The sequence below is a fragment of the Heteronotia binoei genome, chromosome 17 (assembly GCF_032191835.1).
Source record: "Heteronotia binoei isolate CCM8104 ecotype False Entrance Well chromosome 17, APGP_CSIRO_Hbin_v1, whole genome shotgun sequence".
Lineage (NCBI taxonomy): Eukaryota > Metazoa > Chordata > Lepidosauria > Squamata > Gekkonidae > Heteronotia > Heteronotia binoei.
In genome coordinates, this window is record NC_083239.1 from 53,273,402 (window position 1) to 53,294,944 (window position 21,543).

A 21,543-nucleotide genomic window follows, 5' to 3' on the forward strand; every position below is an offset into this window, starting at 1 on the left:
TCCAAGTTTCCAAAAGATTGGACCAGGGGGTCCAATTCTATGAGCCCCCAAAGAAGGTGCCGCCATCCTCCGTTATTTCCTATGGAACATATATATATATATATGAAGCTACCTTATACTGAATCAGACCCTCGGTCCATCAAAGTCAGTATCGTCTTCTCAGACTGGCAGCAGCTCTCCAGGGTCCATTTGGGAGGGACGGTGGCTCAGTGGTAGAGCATCTGCTTGGGAAGCAGAAGGTCCCAGGTTCAATCCCTGGCATCTCCAAAAAAGGATCCAGGCAAATAGGTGTGAAAAAGCCTCAGCTTGAGACCCTGGAGAGCCGGTGCCAGTCTGAGTAGACAATACTGACTTTGATGGACCCAGGGTCTGATTCAGTAGAAGGCAGCTTCGTATGTTCATAAAAGGAAGGCATTTAAAAGGAGCACGGTCTCTTTAAATATGATGGCCAGAACTCCCTTTGGAGCTCAGTTATGCTCGTCACACCCTTGCTCCTGGCTCCACCCCCAAAGTCCCCAGGTATTTCTTGAGTCGGACTTGGCAACCCTGCCCCCGCAGCATCTTGAAGGCTGCCTCCTAGGGTTGCCACCCTCCAGGTGGGGCCTGGAGATCTTGCAGAATTAAAACTGAGCTCCAGATCGCAGAGTTCGGTTACCCCAGAAGAAGTGGTTGCTTTGGAGGGTGGACTCTATGATGTTATACCCCCCACGGAGGTCCCTCCCTTCCTCAAATCCCACCCTCCCCAGGTTCCATCCCCAAATTTCCAGGTACTTCCCAACCTAGAGTTAATGGTTGCCAATCCGCAGGTGGGGGCAGGGTTTCCCCCAGTTTGGAGGGCCTCCCCCCGCTTCAGGGTCATCGGAAAGCAGGGCCGGGAGGGAAATGTCTGCTGGGCACTCATTATTCCCTACGGAGACAGATTCCCTTGGGGTATAATGGAGAATTCTGCAGGACTTCACACCTTTTAAATGCCTTCCCTCCATTGGAAATAATGAGGGATAGGGGCACCTTCTTTTGAGGCTCACAGAATTGGACCCCCTGGCCCAACCTTTTTGAAACTTGGAGAGTCTTTTGAGGAGAGGCACCAGATACTATGCTGAAAATTCGGTGCCTCTATCTCAAAAACAGCCTCCCCCCCCCTCAAGCCCCAGATACCCGTGAATCAATTTTCCATTATACCCTATGGGAATCGTTCTCCGTAGGGAATAATGGAGTGCCCAGCAGACATTTCCCTCCCCTCCCCCTGCTTTCTGATGACCTGAAGTGGGGGGAGGGCCTCCAAACTGGGGGATCCCCTGCCCCCACCTGGGGATTGGCATCCCTACTCTTGGCTCACATAGTGGAGGGGAAAAGGTCCCTTGGTCTCTCTTTCTCAACAAATCTCTCTTGCTTTCTCAGGAGAACCTGGCCGTCGTCCACGAGAGGGAAATCACCCCCCTCAGAATCTTTCCTTAGGACGCCAAGATGGCCGCCAACAGCATGACAGAATCCGACCGGGAAACTCTTCAGTGTCGCATCAACCAGGTCACCAATGAGGTAGGGAAGAGAACCACCCCCAACGGGACTCCCTGGCCAAACTTTGGGCTCCGGGGGGCGGGGGCGGAAGACCTCCTGGAATTACAGCTGTCTCCAGGTGAGAGAGATCAGATCCCCTGGAGTAAAGGGGTGCTGTGGAAGATGGACTCTCTTGGCATTGTACCCTTTGAGGTCCCTAGCCTCCCCAGGCTCCATCCCCAAATCTACAGGAGTTTCTTAACCTAGATAAGAACATAAGGGAAGCCAAACTGGATCAGGCCAATGGCCCATCCAGTCCAACACTCTGTGTCACGCAATGGCCAAGAAAACTAGGTGCCATCAGGAGGTCCACCAGTAGGGCCAGGACACTAGAAGCCCTCACCCTGTTGCCCCTCCCAAGCACCAAGAATACACAGCATCACTGCCCCAGACATAAGAACATAAGAGAAGCCATGTTGGATCAGGCCAGTGGCCCATCCAGTCCAACACTCTGTGTCACAGAAGAACATAAGAGAAGCCATGTTGGATCAGGCCAGTGGCCCATCCAGTCCAACACTCTGTGTCATGCAGTGGCCCAAACCCAGGTGCCATCAGAAAGTCCACCAGTTGGGCCAGGACACTAGAAGCCCTCCCACTGTTGCCCCTCCAAGCACCAAGAATACGGAGCATCACTGTCCCAGACAGAGAGTTCCAACAATACACTGAGGCTAATAGCCACTGATGGACCTCTGCTCCAGATGTTTCTCCAATCCCCTTGAAGCCATCTATGCTCGTAGTCGCCACCACCTCCTCTGACAGTGAATTCCACGCATTAATCACCCTTTGGGTGAAGAAGGACTTCCTTTTATCCGTTCTAACCCAACTGCTCAGTCATTTCCTTGCGGCCCACGAGTTCTTGTATTGTGAGAAAGGGAGAAAAGTATTTCTTTCTCTACCTTGTCTATCCCATCCCACGCATCATCTTGTAAACCTCTATCATGTCACCCCTCTGTTGACGTTTCTCCAAGCTAAAGAGCCCCAAGCGCTTTCCCCTTTCTTCATAGGGAAAGGGTTCCTTTCAGCTCTTTAATCATCTGGCCCACCCCACCCCTGCTGGGGGGTGCCTGGAAACCCTGTTGGTCAGAGTCGTTGGATTGGAGAGTGAAGAGGTGAATCCCCAATTCCCCCTATTTCTGTACCCTAACCACTACACCGCACTGCCTCTCCTTTGGACTTCAGATGCCTGGCTGGATGGACCCTGCATCGATCCAAGTGGATCTAAGCTCTCAAAGAGGAAAGGGTTTCATGCAGAGTGACCACTGATCCTGGCTCCTTCCTAGGGTTGCCAGCTCCAGTTTGGGGAACACCTGGAGATTTTGGGGGTGGAGCCTCAGAAGGGAGGGGTTTGGGGAGGGATCTCAGTAGACCCCACCCTCCACAGCAGCTATATTCTCCAGGGGATGATCAAAACAACTGGAACTGGTGTAATCAATGGAAATAACAGAAAAACCACCGGAAGCAATGAAATTTACACGGAAATGTGTATAAATACTTTTTAGTGCAAGCTTCAACAAAACAAAACTAAGAAACACTGAGCTTTCAACATATGAATTTCCCCACACGGACTTTCAGTAGCCCTGTAAATTGGCTTCCTTCGAGTAGACTCAGTTGTGGGTGAATGCTTTCTTCCTCAGTGCCTGACTCCTAACGATGCGGAGAGAGTAAGGAAGGAACCGCTTATGAAAGAACTCCTCATGGTTTCGATGACTTCGTCAGCCTCCTTCTCCCGACGTTACACAGAGCCTCAGCTCAATTTTTTCAACATGGATCTACGCATGCTCTCATCAGTTGCTGCCAACTCTCCACTGATGAGAGCATGCATAGACCCATGCTGAAAAAAATTGAGCTGAGGCTTCGTGCAGCATCGGGAGAAGGAGGCTGACGAAGTGATCGAAACCGTCCTTCCTTACTCTCTCTGCATCGTTAGGAGTCAGGCACTGAGGAAGAAAGCGTTCACCCACAAGTGAGTCTACTCGAAGGAAGCCGATTTACAGGGCTACTGAAAGACTGTGTGGGAAAATTCATATGTTTAAAGCTCAGTGTTCCTTAGTTTTGTTTTGTTTAAGCTTGCACGAAAACGTATTTATACACATTTCCGTGGAAATTTCATCGCTTCTGGTGATTTTTCTGTCATTTCCATTTTCTCCAGGGAAACTGATCTCTGTCGTTTGGAGATTAGTTGTAGTTCCGGGCAGGGCTTTTTTTCTAGAAAAAGCCCAGCAGGGACTAATTTGCATATTAGGCCACACCCCCTGACATCACCATTGTATTGGCAAGCTCATTTGCATATCAGGCCACACCCCCTGACACCAAGCCAGCCAGAACTGTGTTCCTGTGTCGGGAGAAGAGGGCTGACGAAGTGATTGAAACCGTGAGTTCTTTCATAAGCGGTTCCTTCCTTACTCTCTCCGCATCGTTAGGAGTAGGGCACTGAGGAAAAAAGCATTCACGCACAACTGAGTCTACTCGAAGGAAGCCAATTTACAGGGTTCCTGCTCAAAAAAACGCCCTGGTTCTGGGAGATCTCCAGGCCGCACCTGGAGGCTGGCAACCCTACTTTCCAACCTTATCCAAGGCCTCTTGGAAACAAAGCTCACAGCTGTCCAGGCCTTGCCCTGGTGGGCGGTTCGATTCCCCCCTCCCTGCTTCCAGCTAGAACACAGCCCGAAGTTTTAGCAGGTGGCGAGCTATTCTTTCCCCTTGCAAAGAACAGAGAGGAGAGGGGTGGGCCAGACCGGGGTGAAGGGTTGAATCATAGACCTGTCTCATCTTTCACTCCCCACCCTCCCCACCACACACCTTCTTGGCTCGGGGCCGGGAAGACATCTGCGGCTAATTGCTGCTCTCCAGGTCTTGGCGCAAACACACGCAGGCTATGTTAAAGAGACAAACACCTGCTCCAAGCTGGCCAACGGAGCGGTGGGCTTCAAGAGCCACACAATATCTGTGAAAGAGCCACAGTTTGGCCACCCCTGCTCTAGTATCTCTTGGGGGTATTGTAATATTTGACGCCATTTATAGAGTTCCAGTGAGCCATTTATATTCTAGTGAGCCCCGTGGCGCAGAGTGGTAAAGCTGCAGTCCTGCAGTCCGAAGCTCTGCTCACGACCTGAGTTCGATCCCCGGCGGAAGCTGGGTTTTCAGGTAGCCGGCTTGAGGTTGACTCAGCCTTCCATCCTTCCGAGGTGGGTCAAATGAGTCCCCAACTTGCTGTGGGGAAAGTGTAGATGACTGGGGAAGGCAATGGCAAACCACCCCGTTAAAAAGCCTGCCAAGAAAACATTGCGAAAGCAACGTCACCCTAGAGTTGGAAACGACTGGTGCTTGCACAGGGGACTACCTTTACCTTTACAGAGTTCCTGCAGTCAGGGTTACGACTGAATTGGTTTTATGTATCTTATATGATTTATAATGACTATATGGGATTTGATTAGATATCTGCCGTGCGGTTTTTGTACCTGTTTTAATGGATGTCATTGCACAAATGTTGTAAACCACTTTGAGCTCTCGGCCAAAGAGAAGGGGTGTCAACATTGAAATAAACTGCTTTGGGATTCAGGATAACTGGACCTTTGGTAACAATGTGCTTTTTTCCCCTCCTGACCATCTCCGGCCCTGGTCTTCGGTTCCCTCCTGCAGTCTTTGGATAGCACTAGGAGGATGGTCCATCTGGTGGAGGAGGTAAGATACTGAGGAACAGGGTGGGAGAAATTCACAGATGGATTTTCTTAATAGCCAGCCAATGCCAGCTGCTGAGATGACACTCCCTTCATCGGTATGTTCCAGCAGGAGTGGGGCTGTGGCTCAGTGGCAGGGCTTCTGCTTGGCATGCAGAAGGTCCCAGGTTCAATCCCTGGCATCTCCAGTTAAAAGGACCAGGCAGGAGGTGATGGGAAAGACCTCAACCTGAGACCCGGGAGAGCCATGGGTGGGGCGTGGCTCAGTGGAAGAGCCTCTGCTTGGCATACAGAAGGTCCCAGGTTCAATCCCCGGCATCTCCAGTTAAAAGGACCAGGCAGGAGGTGATGGGAAAGACCTCGGCCTGAGACCCGGGAGAGCCATGAAGTCAGGCTGTGGTTCAGTGGAAGAGCATCTGCTTGGCATGCAGAAGGTCCCAGGTTCAATCCCCGGCATCTCCAGTTGAAAGGACCAGGCAGGAGGTGATGAGAAAGACCTCCATGGCTCAATGGCAGAGCCTCTGCTCAGCATGCAGAAAGTTTCAGGTTCAATCCCCAGCATCTCCAGTTAAAAGGACCAGGCAGGAGGTGATGGGAAAGACCTTGGTGTGAGACCCTGGAGAGCCATGAAGTGGGGCTGTAGCTCAGTGGTAGAGCATCTGCTTGGCATGCAGAAGGTCCCTGGTTCAATTCCCGGCAGCATCTCCGGTTTAAAAGGACCAGGCAGGAGGGGATGGGAAAGACCCTTCTTTGCCTGAGACCCTGGAGAGCAGCTGCTAGTCTGAGTAGACAATACTGGCTTTGATGGACCAAGGGTCTAATTCAGTTTAAGGCAGTTTTATCTACTCATATCTCCTGTTTTGGGGAGGGGGGGCGGGATTAGTGACAGAGCCTCTGCTTGGCATGTAGAAGGTCCCAGATTCAATTCCGGGCATCTCCATTTCCAAAGGACCAGGCAGGAGGTGATGGGAAAAACCTCAGCCTGACAACCTGCAGAGAGGAGAGCATTTGCTTGTCATGCAGAAGGTCCCCGGTTCAATCCCCAGCAGCGCCTCCAGTTAAAAGACCAGGCAGGAGGTGATGGGAAAGACCTCGGCCTCAGACCGTGGAGAGCGGCTTCCAGCCGGACTAGGCAATATTGATGTCAATGGACAAAGGGGATGAGCCAATATAAGGCAGCTTCATGTTTTTTCAGCCTTGGATGCTGTTTCTTGGTCATCATATCGTGGGACAAAGAGACAAACCCCTGGACTGGATTTTTATTGCCCTCTGGATTTGGCAAAGGGCGGTGACCCTAAGTTCGCTTCCTTCAATTACCTGTTTTTATTTATTTAATATACACTTCGATGTCCTCTAGAGCAGGGGCGGCCGACGGTAACTCTCCAGATGTTTTTTTTTGCCTACAACTCCCATCAGCCCCAGCCAGCATGGCCAATGGCTGGGGCTGATGGGAGTTGTAGGCAAAAAAAAACATCTGGCAAGCTACTGTCGGCCACCCCTGATCTAGAGGAGGGTGTGGAATTGTTTTCTGTGGCCCCAGAAGGTCGGACCAGAACCAGTGGGTTGAAATTAAATCAAAAGAGTTTCCGGCTTGACATTAGGAAGAACTTCCTGACCGTTCCTCGGTGGAACAGGCTTCCTCCTCGGGAGGTGGTGGGCTCTCCTTCCCTGGAGGTTTTTCAGCAGAGGCTGGATGGCCATCTGACAGCAATGAGGATCCTGTGAATTTAGGGGGAGGTATTGGTGAGTTTCCTGGATTGTCCTGGGGGTTGGACTAAATGACCCTGGAGGTCCCTTCCAACTCTAGCTCTCCTTCCTTGGAGGTTTTGAAGCAGAGGCTAGATGGCCATCTGACAGTGAAGATCCTGTGAATTTAGGGGGAGGGGTTTGTGAGTTTCCTGCCTTGTGCAGGGGGTTGGACTAGATGACCCTGGAGGGCCCTTCCAACTCTAAGATTCTATGATTCTATAATGCCATTGTCCAAGGAACCCTTTCCCTCCTCAGGAATTATGGGATAGAAAAGAACCATAGTCCAGGAGCACCTTAAGGACTAACAACATTTAAGACCAACACAGTTTAATTCTGGGTGTAAGCTAGATGTGTGCCAGCCACAAATGTTGTTCTATTGCCACAGATTGTGTTAGTCTTGAAGGCACTGCTGGATTGTTGCTCTTTTCCGCTGCTGTAGACAAACTAACACGGCTACTCATGTGGATCTTTCTTCTGGGGAATTATGCAGAATTAGTTGGTCTTTCTACACTTCTCTGTTTTCTCTCTCTCTCTCCCCCCCCCCCCCCGCAACAGACCAAAGATGCTGGGATCCGGACCTTGGTCATGTTGGACGAACAGGGAGGTAAGTCCTGGAGTCCCACGGTGGCACAATGAGATGAACGGACCCCCTTTTCTTTTCACATTTCCAATCACTAAAACCTTGTATATGTGGTTATTTTTGTTGACCTTGTATAATTTAATAATAGAAGCTGGTTTTCACGGTGGGTTATGTACCTTTGTTTTTTGTCCTTTTGCTGCGTTACTCTCTGTGAACACGGCACTTGAGCCCGAAAGATTCTACAAACCCTAATGATGTTACCAGCCGTGAAAACCTGAAATCTTTGGAATTGAATAAATAAATGTCAACATAAATCTAAAATATTGCTGTTTGGAGACTGTAGGAAGATGGGGGTATCTTTGGAGGTTGCAAGGAGTGGAGTTTTATTTAGACATCACACCAAAATCCTGTTATATCTTGGGATCTTATTCGTTATAGGCTGGGGGAATAAATTGTGGAAAGGCAGGATAAATTTGTTTCCAGTAAACATACTTCCTTTAGTTCTGCTGCAGATATGATGTGGTTTATTGCTTTCTCTGGCACCCTTTCTTCTGGCTGCATTTCTTAAACTTGCACTGCTGGAAGGAAAACTTTCTCCAGTAGAACACGGCACTTGAGCCCGAAAGATTCTACAAACCCTAATGATGTTACCAGCCGTGAAAACCTAAAATCTTTGATACTCTCTGTGTGTTGTATAATCCCCAGGTGGAGGCAACGGATACCCCGGTTTGGAGACCCTTCCTCCATTTCAGGTTCATCAGAAAGCGGGGGAGGGATTGAAATGTCTGTTGGGCACTCAGCTATTCCCTCTGGAGATTGATTCCCATAGGTCAGGGGTGGCCAGCGGTAGCTCTTCAGATGCTTTTTGCCTACAACTCCCATCAGCCCCAGCCGTTGGCCATGCTGGCTGGGGCTGATGGGAGTTGTAGGTAAAAAACATCTGGAGAGCTACCGTCGGCCACCCCTGCCATAGGTGATAATGGAGAATTGATCTATGGTTATCTGGGGTTCTGTGGGGGGGGGTGCTCTTTTTCAGCATAGCATCCCGTGCCTCTCCTTAAAACACCCGCCAAGTTTCAAAAAGATTGGACCAGGGGGTCCAATTCTATGAGCCCCCAAAGAAGGTTCCCCTCTCCTTCATTATTTCTAATGGAGGGAAGGGATTTAAAAGGTGTGTGGTCCTTTGAAATGTGATGGCCAGAACTCCCTTTGGAGTTCAATCATGCTTGTCACAACCTTGCTTCTGGCTCCACCCCCCAAAGTCTCCTGGCTCCACCCCAATGCCTCCTGGCTTCACCCCCAAAGTCTCCTTGCTCCACGCCCAATGCTTCCTGGCTCCATCCCCAAAGTTCCCAGGTATTTCTTGAATTGGACTTGGCAACCCTACATGAGTTGGATGAATGCCTGTTTGTTACCTCTCTGAAATGCATATTATTATAGCATGGGCTGGATCTATTCATATAGAGCTGAGGAGCTAGAGTGCTGTAATACTTCAGAAGGAGGGTGGTAGGTACCATTTTTTTCAAAATCTCCCTGGAAACAGAAAACTGGGGCATGAGAATTTCTAGGCCCTGCAAACAGAAAACTAGGGCATCAGGGTGAGAATTTCTAGGCCCCGCAAACAGAAAACTAGGGCATCAGGATGAAAATTTCTAGGCCCTGCAAACAGAAAACTAGGGCATCAGGGTGAGAATTTCCAGGCCCCGCAAACAGAAAACTAGGGCATCAGGGTGAGGATTTCTCTCTGGTCTTGTTTGCTCTTTGAGTGGAGTTTGTTTGCAGCTTCCAAGGAAGCATTCAAAACTACAGACCCTCCAACTGCGGTTCTGAAGGGGCTACACTGTGCTCTTGCCTCCTACCATCATTCTGTGTGTGGATCCATATTTATCCTGCCTTTTCTCCGATGAGCCCCTGGAAGCGCCGCAAGGTTTCTCCTACCTGTGTTATACTCACAACCAGTGTTTCTTCTAGGCTGAGTGAGGGTGAGCTGGATCGCAATTTTTTAGCTTCTGGCTCACGCATTTTTGTCTCAGCTCAGGTAAAATGGTCGTGAAGCAAGCTGATTTATGCAGCAGCTCACAACTTTAATGCCAGTAGCTCACAAAGTAGAATTTTTGCTCACAAGACTTCACAGCTTAGAGGGAACATTGCTGTGAGGTAGCTTAAACTGAGAGTGACCAGCCCAGGATTATCTAGCAAATTTCATGGCAAAATGGGGATTTGAACCCAGGTCCTGTTCTGAGCCTCTAAACACCACATCATGCTGGATTCCTTCCTTCCTTCCTTCCTTCCTTCCTTCCTTCCTTCCTTCCTTCCTTCCTTCCTTCCTTCCTTCCTTCCTTCCTTCCTTCCTTCCTTCCTTCCTTCCTTCCTTCCTTCCTCCCTTCCTCCCTTCCTCCCTTCCCTTTCCTTCTTTTCCTTCCTTCCTTCCCTCCCTCCCTCCCTCCTTCCTTCCTTCCTTCCCCTTTCCAGAGCAACTGGACCGGATTGAAGAAGGCTTGGACCAAATCCACCAAAATATGAAGCAAGCAGAGAAAAATCTTTCAGACATGGCCAAATGCTGCGGGCTTTTCGTCTGCCCCTGTGCCAAGTAAGTTCTGACAGCTCAGATCAAGGGGTTCCACAGAGCCTAGATTCTCTGGCAGGGCAGCATTCGGCTCTCTGTGGTGAGGTGCTCTTGCACATGGAGGTTTTACTCTGTAGGGGGTTATAAAATGATGCATGGGGTGGAGACAGTGGACAAAGAGACATTTTTCTTCCTCTCCCCAAATACTAGAACTCGAGGGCATCCAAGGAAGCTGATGGGCAGGAGGTTCAGGACAGAAAAACAAAGGAAATACTGCTTTACACAGAGAGGGATTAAAAAGTGGAATTTGCTGCGAGAGGATGTCGTAATGGCCACAGGAATAAACAGCTTTAAAAAGCGATTAGATAGATTCATGGCTACTATCAATGTTTACAAAGCGGTTGTGATGACAACCCTCATCTATGGCTCCGAATCGTGGGTTTTATACCGTCATCACCTGCGACTCCTTGAGCGCTTTCATCAGCGCTGCCTTCGCACCATCCTCAACATCCACTGGAGTGACTTTGTGACCAACACTGAAGTCCTCAAGCGGGCAGAGGTTACCAGCATCGAGGCACTGCTGTTGAAGGCGCAGCTGCGCTGGGCGGGGCATATTTCTAGGATGGAAAACCACCGCCTTCCCAAGATTGCCCTGTATGGCGAACTCTCCACCGGCCATCGAAATAGAGGGGCACCAAAGAAGAGGTACAAGGACTCCTTGAAGAAATCCCTTAGCACCTGTCACATCAACCATCACCAGTGGTCTGACCTAGCCTCAGATCGCAAAGCATGGAGGCACACCATCCACCAGGCTGTCTCTTCCTTTGAGAACACACGCATAGCTGGTCTTGAGGACAAAAGGAGATTGAGGAAGAATCGCACTGCTACAGGACCAACCCTAAATCAGACTTTTCCCTGCAGCCGCTGTGGCCGGACCTGCCTGTCCCACATTGGTCTTGTCAGCCACCAGCGAGCCTGCAGCAAACGTGGACTATTGCACCCTTCTTAAATCTTCGTTCGCGAAGCCAAGCCGAGAGAGAGAGAGAGAGAGAGAGAGAGAGAGAGAGAGAGAGAGGCTACTATCAGGGGTGGAATTCTAGCTGGAGCTTCTTTGCATATTAGGCCACACACCCCAGATGTAGCCAATCCTCCAAGAGCTTACAAGGCTCTTTTTTGTAAGCTCTTGGAAGATTGGCTACATCAAGGGGGTGTGGCCTAATAGGCAAATGAGCTCCTGCTAGAATTCCATTCCTGGCTACGATCATAGGCTACTAGTCCTGGTGACTGAGGGGAGCCGCTACATTCAAAGGCACTCATCCTCTGAATCTCAGAGCCAGGAGGCAACAGCAGGGGAAGGCCTCAGCCTGTAGGCTCTGTTGTTGGTCTTCCGGAGGACCAGGTTGTCCGCTGTGTGAAACAGGAGGCTGGAGTAGATGGGCTATTGGTCTGATCCAGGAGGGCTCTTCTGATGTTCTTATTAGGGGAAGGCCTCGGTCTCTGTAAGGAGCATAAGAACATAAGAGAAGCCATGTTGGATCAGGCCAGTGGCCCATCCAGTCCAACACTCTGTGCCACAGAAGAACATAAGAGAAGCCATGCTGGATCAGGCCAATGGCCCCTCCAGTCCCACACTCTGTGTCACAGAAGAACATAAGAGAAGCCATGTTGGATCAGGCCAATGGCCCCTCCAGTCCAACACTCTGTGTCACAGAAGAACATAAGAGAAGCCATGCTGGATCAGGCCAATGGCCCATCCAGTCCAACACTCTGTGTCACAGAAGAACATAAGAGAAGCCATGTTGGATCAGGCCAATGGCCCCTCCAGTCCAACACTCCTTATCACAGAAGAACATAAGAGAAGCCCTGTTGGATCAGGCCGCTGGCCCATCCAGTCCAACACTCTGTGTCACAGAAGAACATAAGAGAAGCCATGTTGGATCAGGCCAATGGCCCATCCAGTCCAACACTCTGTGTCACAGAAGAACATAAGAGAAACCCTGTTGGATCAGGCCACTGGCCCATCCAGTCCAACTGTCTGTGTCACATAAGAACATAAGAGAATCCATGTTGGATCAGGCCAGTGGCCCATCCAGTCCAACACTCTGTGTCACAGAAGAACATAACAGAAGCCCTGTTGGATCAGGCCAGTGGCCCATCCAGTCCAACACTCTGTGTCACAGAAGAACATAAGAGAAGCCATGTTGGATCACGCCAATGGCCCATCCAGTCCAACACTCGGTGTCACATAAGAACATAAGAGAAGCCATGTTGGATCAGGCCAATGGCCCATCCAGTCCAACACTCTGTGTCACAGAAGAACATAACAGAAGCCCTGTTGGATCAGGCCAGTGGCCCATCCAGTCCAACACTCTGTGTCACAGAAGAACATAAGAGAAGCCATGTTGGATCACGCCAATGGCCCATCCAGTCCAACACTCTGTGTCACAGAAGAACATAAGAGAAGCCATGTTGGATCAGGCCAATGGCCCATCCAGTCCAACACTCTGTGTCACAGAAGAACATAAGAGAAGCCCTGTTGGATCAGGCCAGTGGCCCATCCAGTCCAACTGTCTGTGTCACATAAGAACATAAGAGAATCCATGTTTGATCAGGCCAATGGCCCATCCAGTCCAACACTCTGTGTCACAGAAGAACATAAGAGAAGCCATGCTGGATCAGGCCAATGGCCCATCCAGTCCAACACTCCTTGTCACAGAAGAACATAAGAGAAGCCCTGTTGGATCAGGCCGCTGGCCCATCCAGTCGAACACTCTGTGTCACAGAAGAACATAAGAGAAGCCATGTTGGATCAGGCCAATGGCCCATCCAGTCCAACACTCTGTGTCACAGAAGAACATAAGAGAAGCCCTGTTGGATCAGGCCACTGGCCCATCCAGTCCAACTGTCTGTGTCACATAAGAACATAAGAGAATCCATGTTGGATCAGGCCAGTGGCCCATCCAGTCCAACACTCTGTGTCACAGAAGAACATAAGAGAAGCCATGTTGGATCAGGCCAATGGCCCATCCAGTCCAACACTCTGTGTCACAGAAGAACATAAGAGAAGCCCTGTTGGATCAGGCCACTGGCCCATCCAGTCCAACTGTCTGTGTCACATAAGAACAGAAGAGAAGCTATGTTGGATCAGGCCAAAGGCCCATCCGGTCCAACACTCTGGGTCACATAAGAACAGAAGAGAAGCCATGTTGGATCAGGCGAATGGCCCATCCAGTCCAACACTCTGTGTCACAGAAGAACATAAGAGAAGCCCTGTTGGATCAGGCCACTGGCCCATCCAGTCCAACACTCTGTGTCACAGAAGAACATAAGAGAAGCCATGTTGGATCAGGCCAATGGCCCATCCAGTCCAACACTCTGTGTCACAGAAGAACATAAGAGAAGCCCTGTTGGATCAGGCCACTGGCCCATCCAGTCCAACACTCTGTGTCACAGAAGAACATAAGAGAAGCCCTGTTGGATCAGGCCAAAGGCCCATCCAGTCCAACACTCTGTGTCACATAAGAACATAAGAGAAGCCATGTTGGATCAGGCCAATGGCCCATCCAGTCCAACACTCTGTGTCACATAACAACATAAGAGAAGCCATGTTGGATCAGGCCATTGGCCCATCCAGTCCAACACTGTGTGTCACACAGTGGCCAAAAAAATTATATATATATATACATACACACACACACTGTGACTAATAGCCACTGATGGACCTCTGCTCCATATTGTTATCTAACCCCCTCTTGAAGCTGGCTATGCTTGTAGCCGCCGCCACCTCCTGTGGCAGTGAATTCCACATGTTAATCACCCTGCCTTTGGGTGAAGAAGTACCCCCTTTTATCCATTCTAACCCGACTGCTCAGCAATTTCATTGAATGCCCACGAGTTCTTGTATTGTGAGAAAGGGAGAAAAGTACTTCTTTCTCTACCTTCTCCATCCCATGCATAATCTTGCAAACCTCTATCATGTCACCCCGCAGTCGACGTTTCTCCAAGCTAAAGAGCCCCAAGCGTTTTAACCTTTCTTCATAGGGAAAGTGTTCCAAACCTTTAATAATTCTAGTTGCCCTTTTCTGCACTTTTTCCAATGCTATGATATCCTTTTTGAGGTGCGGTGACCAGAACTGCACACAATATTCCAAATGAGACCGCACCATCGATTTATACAGGGGCATTATGATACTGGCTGATTTGTTTTCAATTCCCATCCTAATAATTCCCAGCATGGCGTTGGCCTTTTTTATTGCAATCGCACACTGTCTTGACATTTTCAGTGAGTTATCTACCACGACCCCAAGATCTCTCTCTTGGTCAGTTTCTGCCAGTTCACACCCCATCAACTTGAATTTGTAGCTGGGATTCTTGGCCCCAATGTGCATTACTTTGCACTTGGCCACATTGAACCTCATCTACCACGTTGTTGCCCACTCACCCAGCCTCAACAGATCCCTTTGGAGTTCCTCACAATCCTCTCTGGTTCTCACCACCCTGAACAATTTAGTGTCATCTGCAAACTTGGCCACTTCACTGCTCACTCCCAACTCCAAATCATTTATGAACAAGTTAAAGAGCATGGGACCCAGTACTGAGCCCTGCGGCACCCCACTGCTTACCGTCCTCCACTGCGAAGACTGCCCATTTATACTCACTCTCTGCTTCCTATTAATTAGCCAGTTTTTGATCCACAAGAGGACCTGTCCTTTTACTCCATGATTCTCGAGCTTACTAAGGAGCCTTGATGAGGAACTTTATCAAAAGTTTTCTGGAAGTCAAGGCAAACAATATCTATCGAGTCTTCTTTGTCCACATGTTTGTTCACCCCTTCAAAGAAATGTAACAGGTTAGTGAGGCAAGATCTTCCCTTACAGAACCCATGCTGAGTCTTCCTCAATAACTTGTGTCCATCAATGTGCCTACTCATTCTGTCCTTGATAATGGTTTCTACCAACTTTCCCGGTATTGAAGTTAGACTGACTGGCCTGTAGTTTCCCAGATCTCCTCTGGAACCCTTTTTAAAGATGGGGGTGACATTTGCTACCTTCCAGCCCTCAGGAACGGAGGCAGATTTCAATGAAAGATTACATATTTTTGTCAGAAGATCCACAAGTTCAACTTTGAGTTCTTTCAGAACTCTGGGATGCATGCCATCCGGGCCTGGTGATTTATTAGTTTTTAATTCGTCTATCAGTTGTAGGACCTCCTCTCTTGTCACCTCAATCTGACTCAGGTCTTTCAACACCCCTTCCAATATAAGTGGTTCTGGAGCAGACAAACACTTCTAATCTTCCACAGTGAAGACGGAAGCAAAAAATGCATTCAGCTTCTCAGCCATTTTCCTATCCTCCTTCAGTAATCCTTTTACCCCATGGTCATCCAAGGGCCCCACTGCCTCCCTGGCTGGTTTCCTGCTTCTAATATATTTGAAGAAATTTTTATTGTTGGTCTTTATGTTTTTTGCAATATGCTCCTCATAGTCCCTTTTTGCCTGCCTGATCACAGTCTTGCATTTGATTTGCCACTGCCTGTGTTCCCTTTTATTAATCTCACATGGACTAGCTTTCCATCACTTAAAGGAGTCCTTCTTACCTTTTACAGCTTCCGTTACTTTGTTAACCATGCAGGCCTTCTCTTATACTTGTTTGTACCTTTCCCCGTGGTGCAGAGTGGTAGGGCTGCCGTTCTGCAGTCCAAGCTCCCTACTCACGACCTGAGTTCGATCCTGGCGGAAGCTGGGTTCAGGTCACCAGCTCCAGGTTGACTCAGCCTTCCATCCTTCCGAGGTCCGGAAAAATGAGTACCCAGCTTGCTGGGGGGAAAGTATAGATGACTGGGGAAGGCAATGGCAAACCACCCCATACAAAGTCTGCCATGAAAACGTTGTGATACAACATCACACCAGAGCTGGAAACGACTGGTGCTTGCACAGGGGACTACCTTTACCTCCCCCCACCCCAGTCTCTGTGCCCTGGTTGGCCCTTCAGAGGAACAGGTTGGCCACTGTGTGAGGCAGGAGGCTGGACTGGATGGACCCTCACTGGTCTGATCCAGCAGGGCTCTTCTGATGTTCTTCTCAGGCGAAGGCCTCAGCCTCTCTGCCCTGTTGCTGGCCCTCCTGAGGAACTGGTTGGCCCCTGTGTGAGACAGGAGGCTGGACCAGATGGACCCTCACTGGTCTGTCCTAGCAGGGCTCTTCTGATGTTCTTATGAAGGCCTCGGCCTCTCTGCCCTGTTGTTGGCCCTCCAGAGGAACTAGCTGGCCCTTGTGTGAGACAGGAGGCTGGACTAGATGGACTCTCACTGATCTGATCCAGCAGGGCTCTTCTGATGTTCTTCTCAGGGGAAGGCCTCGGCCTCTCTGCCCTGTTGTTGGCCCTCCAGAGGAACTGGCTGGCCACTGTGTGAGACAGGAGGCTGTATTAGATGGACCCTCCCTGGTCTGATCCAGCAGGGCTCTTCTGCTGTTCTTCTCAGGGGAAGGCCTCAGCCTCTCTGCCCTGTTGTTGGCCCTCCAGAGGAACTGGCTGGCCACTGTGTGAGACAGGAGGCTGGACTAGATGGACCCTCCCTGGTCTGATCCAGCAGGGCTCTTCTGATGTTCTTTTCAGGGGAAGGCCTCGGCCTCTCTGCCCTGTTGTTGGCCCTCCAGAGGAACTGGCTGGCCTCTGTGTGAGACAGGAGGCTGGACTCGATGGACCCTCAGTGGTCTGATCCAGCAGGGCTCTTCTGATGTTCTCCTCAGGGGAAGGCCTTGGCCTCTCTGCCCTGTTGTTGGTTCTCCAGAGGAACTGGCTGGCCATTGTGTGAGACAGGAGGCTGGACTGGATGGACCCTCCCTGGTCTGATCCAGCAGGGCTCTTCTGATGTTCTTATATCACCCCTAGTCGTGGAATAACAGACCTGTCATGTATAATTTTGTTTTGCTTCTGCAGGAAAGCACTCCTTGACAGTTCCCCCCCCTCCCCGTCCTTCCAAAACTGCCTTTTTTTCTCATGCATTAAAGTTCTGACTTTTTCTTTGTAGGTTGAAGTCCATCAAAGCGCTGGAGGCTTATAAGACAGGGTCCGGCAACAGCCAGGATGACGTGGTTTCCAGGCAGCCTTGCATGGTGGCTGACGGGAATCAGATGGTCATGAGTGGTCCTTTCATTCACAGGTAAAACAGATTACATAAAACGCCTTAAACTAGGCTTGCCAATCCCCATGTCCCAGCAGGGGTTCTCCTGCTTTCCCAGGCTCCTTCCCGCCCCCAGTCAGCTGGCCGGCAGGGGGAAGCCCCGCCCCCACAACCCCCATGTGACTTTCCGCCTCCGGAGGCTTCAGTCTCCGATTGGAAAGGCTTCCTCTTGGGATGGGGTGTCTGTGTTACTTTGGAGAAGTTGGCAGCAACTCGTGAGTAGAGAAGCCAATCCCTCACTTCAGAGTTGCCAGAAACGGGGCGGGGGGAAGGGAAATGTCTGCTGGGCACTTCGTTATTCCCTACGTGGAGATCGATTCTCATAGGGTATAATGGGGAATTGATCTGGAGATATCAGGGGCTCTGGGGGGGCTGTTTTTTGAGGTAGAGACGCCTGATTTTCAGTATAGCATCTAGTGCCTCTCCCCAAAATACCCCCCAAGTTTCAAAATGATTGGACCAGGGGGTCCAATTCTATGAGCCCCAAAAGAAGGTGCCTCTATCCTTCATTATTTCCTATGGAAGGAAGGCATTTAAAAAGGTGTGCTGTCTCTTTAAATGTGATGCTAGTCACACCCTTGCTGCTGGCTCCACCCCCAAAGTCCCCAGATATTTCTTGAATTGGACTTGGCAACCCTACCTAAAACTGAAATTTAAAACCACAGGAACGGCTTTAATCAAATGCTGTCTTAAATAAAGCAATCTTCAGCTGCCTCCTAAAGATTGAAAGTGAGGAGGCCGGAAACATCTCCCTGGGAAAACTGTTCCATAATTTGGGTCTGCCACCAAAAAGGCCCTGTCTTGCGAAGGAGTTTCTCTGATTGCTGGAACAGTCCCTGTGATCCGGCATAATGTGTGTTCTGTCCTTCAGGATCACGAAAGACGATGCTGAAGAGGAGATGGAACAGAACATGAACTATGTAGACAGCTTGCTGGGCAACCTCCGCAACATGGCTATCGATATGGGCAACGAAATTGACATCCAGAACAAACAGATGGACAGCATTGCAGAAAAGGTAGAGAGAGAGATGGTCGCCTTATATGGTCCTTCCCTGAAACTGAGCCAGTTACCTCTTTAAAAAAAACCCCTTGAAACACACCCAAGGTCTGCTCACAGGTTTCTCAAACACAGGTCTGGGTCAGAGGTGGCCATCGGAAGCTCTCCAGATGTTTTTTGCCTACAACTCCCATCAGCTCCAGCCGTTGGCCATGCTGGCTGGGGCTGATGGGAGTTGTAGGCAAAAAAACATCTGGAGAGCTACCGTTGGCCACCCCTGGTCTAGGTGGGCGTTTCCATTTCCCAATGCATTCGGGGGCGGTTTCTTTATCACCCACCAGCAGGGGGCTCTGTGCCGCTTCACTTTAAAGAGCCTTCCGGTTGAAGGATTTCGGAAGGGTGAACAGAGAGGAGAGGGACAAAGCGGGAGTCAAGTCAAGAAGGAAAGGGATAACGTAACTCATAGGCAGCAATTAGAAAGACTCGGTCCGAAAAGTATCGTGACCCAGATGGCCCTGGTTAGCCCAGTATTATCAGATCTCAGAAGCTTAGCATAAGAACATAAGAGAAGCCATGTTGGATCAGGCCAACGGCCCATCAAGTCCAACACTCTGTGTCACACAGTGGCAAAACATTTTATATACACACATACACTGTGGCTAATAGCCACTGATGGACCTGTGCTCCATATTTTTATCTAAACCCCTCTTGAAGGTGGCTATACTTGTGGCCGCCACCACCTCCTGTGGCAGTGAATTCCACATGTTAATCACCCTTTGGGTGAAGAAGTACTTCCTTTTATCTGTTTTAACCTTTCTGCTCAGCAATTTCATCGAATGCCCAGGGTTGGCCCTGCTGAGTCCTTGGATGGGAGACCACCAAGGAAGCCCAGGGTTGCTATGAAGAGGCAGGCAAGGGCCAACCACCTCTGTCCCTGATTGGTGGGCGCTGTGGAGTGTAAGCACCGTTCTTTCTTGGCTTTAAGGGGTCAGGGGAGCTCCCCGGTCCCTTAAAGCCAAGAAAAACACTCCCAGCGCTTCCCCTCCCCAGCACTCGCCGAATTTGGAGGGGGCTGCAGACGGGAAGCTAGTCTGAGGCTTGGGGAGGGGGCACCCCATGCGCTGCTGGGAGTTGGCGCCCTAGGCAGTTGTCTAGTTTGCCTACTCGCACGCACCGGCCCTGGCATGGCCTCGAAAGCACATGCAGAAACTTGGATGGATGAATTCACGTCTTTTAGTTGGAGTGCAGCATAGGATCTCCACACCCTCCCGGCAGTGAATCGTTTTCTCGTTCTCCTCAGGTTGACACCAACGACACCCGTATCAGAGGGGCCAACTCCATCACCGCTAAGATGCTGAAGTCGTCCTGAGCCGGCCCGTCGTCCATCTTTTACTCACCTCTCCCTCCCCACAGAAGCCCCTGATTTCTTCTGCTGTGGTTCTGAGGATGGAGTGATTTCCATCTAGCCCATTTTAGAACACTACCGGGGGGAGGGGGGAGAACAGCCCAGTTTAAACCCCCGAGTTCAGTCCTCTAGTTTGGAACCCGCGTATTTCCAGAACTCCCCTGCCCAACGGATGGTTACTGCGGCTTAACAAATACCGCAAACTACTACAGCCTAGAGCCTTCACCCCAAACCTACGTCCAGGTAGCCCACCTTTGAGCGATTCCTGCTTAGGGGAGAGGTTGACTTTGGGGGAACCCAGTTGCTGAGACAGTGGCGTGTAGATCCCCCCCCTCCCCCAAATGTGGACGTGTGCAAGAACGGACACTGAGCGAGAACAAACGCTTGAAGGGTGACGTACGCACAACCTTCGTAGAGAAGCTGGTAACTGCTGGGCAAAAGAGACAGGGCAGAGATGGGCGTCGCGAAGGGACTTGAGAACGAAGGTGCTCTGAGCCATCTTTGCCGCTCCACGTGCGGTGGACTGCGGTGCACATGGTTATTGGTTGCTTGGTTATTGATGCTTGTTCTTTCACCCGTTACATTAGGACAGGGTTCCCGAACGCAGTGCCCAGGGCACTGTGGTCCTTGCCAGAAGTCTTCTTGTTGCCTGTCGAGCTTTCAGGGAAGTGTGTGGGACAATTCTAATTCGGGGCTTATTATTATTTTATTTATTTATTTAAAGGTCAAGGTCGTCCCCTGCGCAAGCACCAGTCGTTTCCGACTCTGGGGTGACGTTGCATCATGACGTTTTCACGGCAGGCTTTTTTACGGGGTGGTTTGCCCTCGCCTTCCCCAGTTATCCTGTTCAGTTATCCTGAATCCCAAAGCAGTTTATTTCAATTTTGACACCCCTTCTCTTTGGCCAAGAGCTCAGAGTGGTTCACAACATTTGTACAATGACATCCATTAAAACAGGTACAAAAACCGCACGGCAGATATCTAAAAAAAAATCCCATATAGTCATTATAAATCATATAAGATACATAAAACCAATTCGATCCCAACCCTAAGACTGCAGGAACTCTATAAAGGTAACTCTATATGTGCAAGCACCAGTCATTGCCAACTCTGGGGTAACGTTGCTTTCGCAATGTTTTCTTGGCAGGCTTTTTACGGGGTGGTTTGCCGTTGCCTTCCCCGGTCATCTACACTTCCCCCACCCCCCCAGCAAGCTGGGTCCTCATTTGACCGACCTCAGAAGGATGGAAGGCTGAGTCAACCTGGAGCTGGTGACCTGAACCCAGCTTATTTATTTACCTCAGATTTATATCCCGCCCGCTCTGCAAGCGGACTCAGGGTGGCTAGCAGTCAAATTATTGGCTTCCTTCGTTCAAATGGGAGGGTTTTCCACTGAAGAACAGGGAGAGCTGTTCTGTACCTCGGCTTTCCTTAGTCAGTGTGTGATTCTGTTCCCCCTTTAGCATTTCATCCTTCCTGGGGAGGGAGGTATTCTGTTTGGCTCCATCTTCAGGGGCAGCCATTTTGAGTTGGGCTCCGCCTCCTGTGGCAGCCATTTTGAGTGGTGCCCACCACCACCTCCTTAAAATTCCAGAGGTGCTCACAGGCTCAGAAAGGGGGTTTTGCTGCCCCACATAGATGTGGGATGCTTGTATTCCCTGCAGCTGACGGGGGAGACCCCAAGTGGAGATGAACTTAACCCCCAGGGGCCCAGGGCTTTCTTTTCCTACTCGCTTGCCTGCCCCCTCTGACTTCCGTGGCATTTCTGTTGAGCTTTCAGTGTCCAAAGCCCTTCACAGAAAATACTTTGGTGACCTCTTCACAATACCCCTG

General features: G+C 50.1%; 1 protein-coding gene across 1 annotated transcript; it reads left to right on the forward strand.

The window, feature by feature from the left end:
* The first annotated feature begins 1,410 nt into the window (after positions 1-1,410).
* LOC132586102 (synaptosomal-associated protein 25-like) lies at positions 1,411-20,676 on the forward strand. Its single transcript, XM_060258049.1, has 7 exons — positions 1,411-1,536; positions 5,194-5,235; positions 7,536-7,584; positions 10,033-10,150; positions 17,156-17,287; positions 18,180-18,324; positions 19,606-20,676. Exons 1-7 carry the CDS (start codon positions 1,465-1,467, stop codon positions 19,672-19,674), a joined length of 627 nt encoding a protein of 208 aa, XP_060114032.1. The 5' UTR covers positions 1,411-1,464; the 3' UTR covers positions 19,675-20,676.
* The last annotated feature ends 867 nt before the right edge of the window (positions 20,677-21,543 follow it).

Bases quoted from the DNA above. Each gene is read 5' to 3' on its own strand.
- LOC132586102 (XM_060258049.1), top strand. From the start codon at position 1,465: ATGGCCGCCAACAGCATGACAGAATCCGACCGGGAAACTCTTCAGTGT. The intron at 7,585-10,032 runs GTAAGTCCTGGA...TCCCCTTTCCAG, and splicing joins CATGTTGGACGAACAGGGAG to AGCAACTGGACCGGATTGAA. The intron at 18,325-19,605 runs GTAGAGAGAGAG...CGTTCTCCTCAG, and splicing joins TGGACAGCATTGCAGAAAAG to GTTGACACCAACGACACCCG.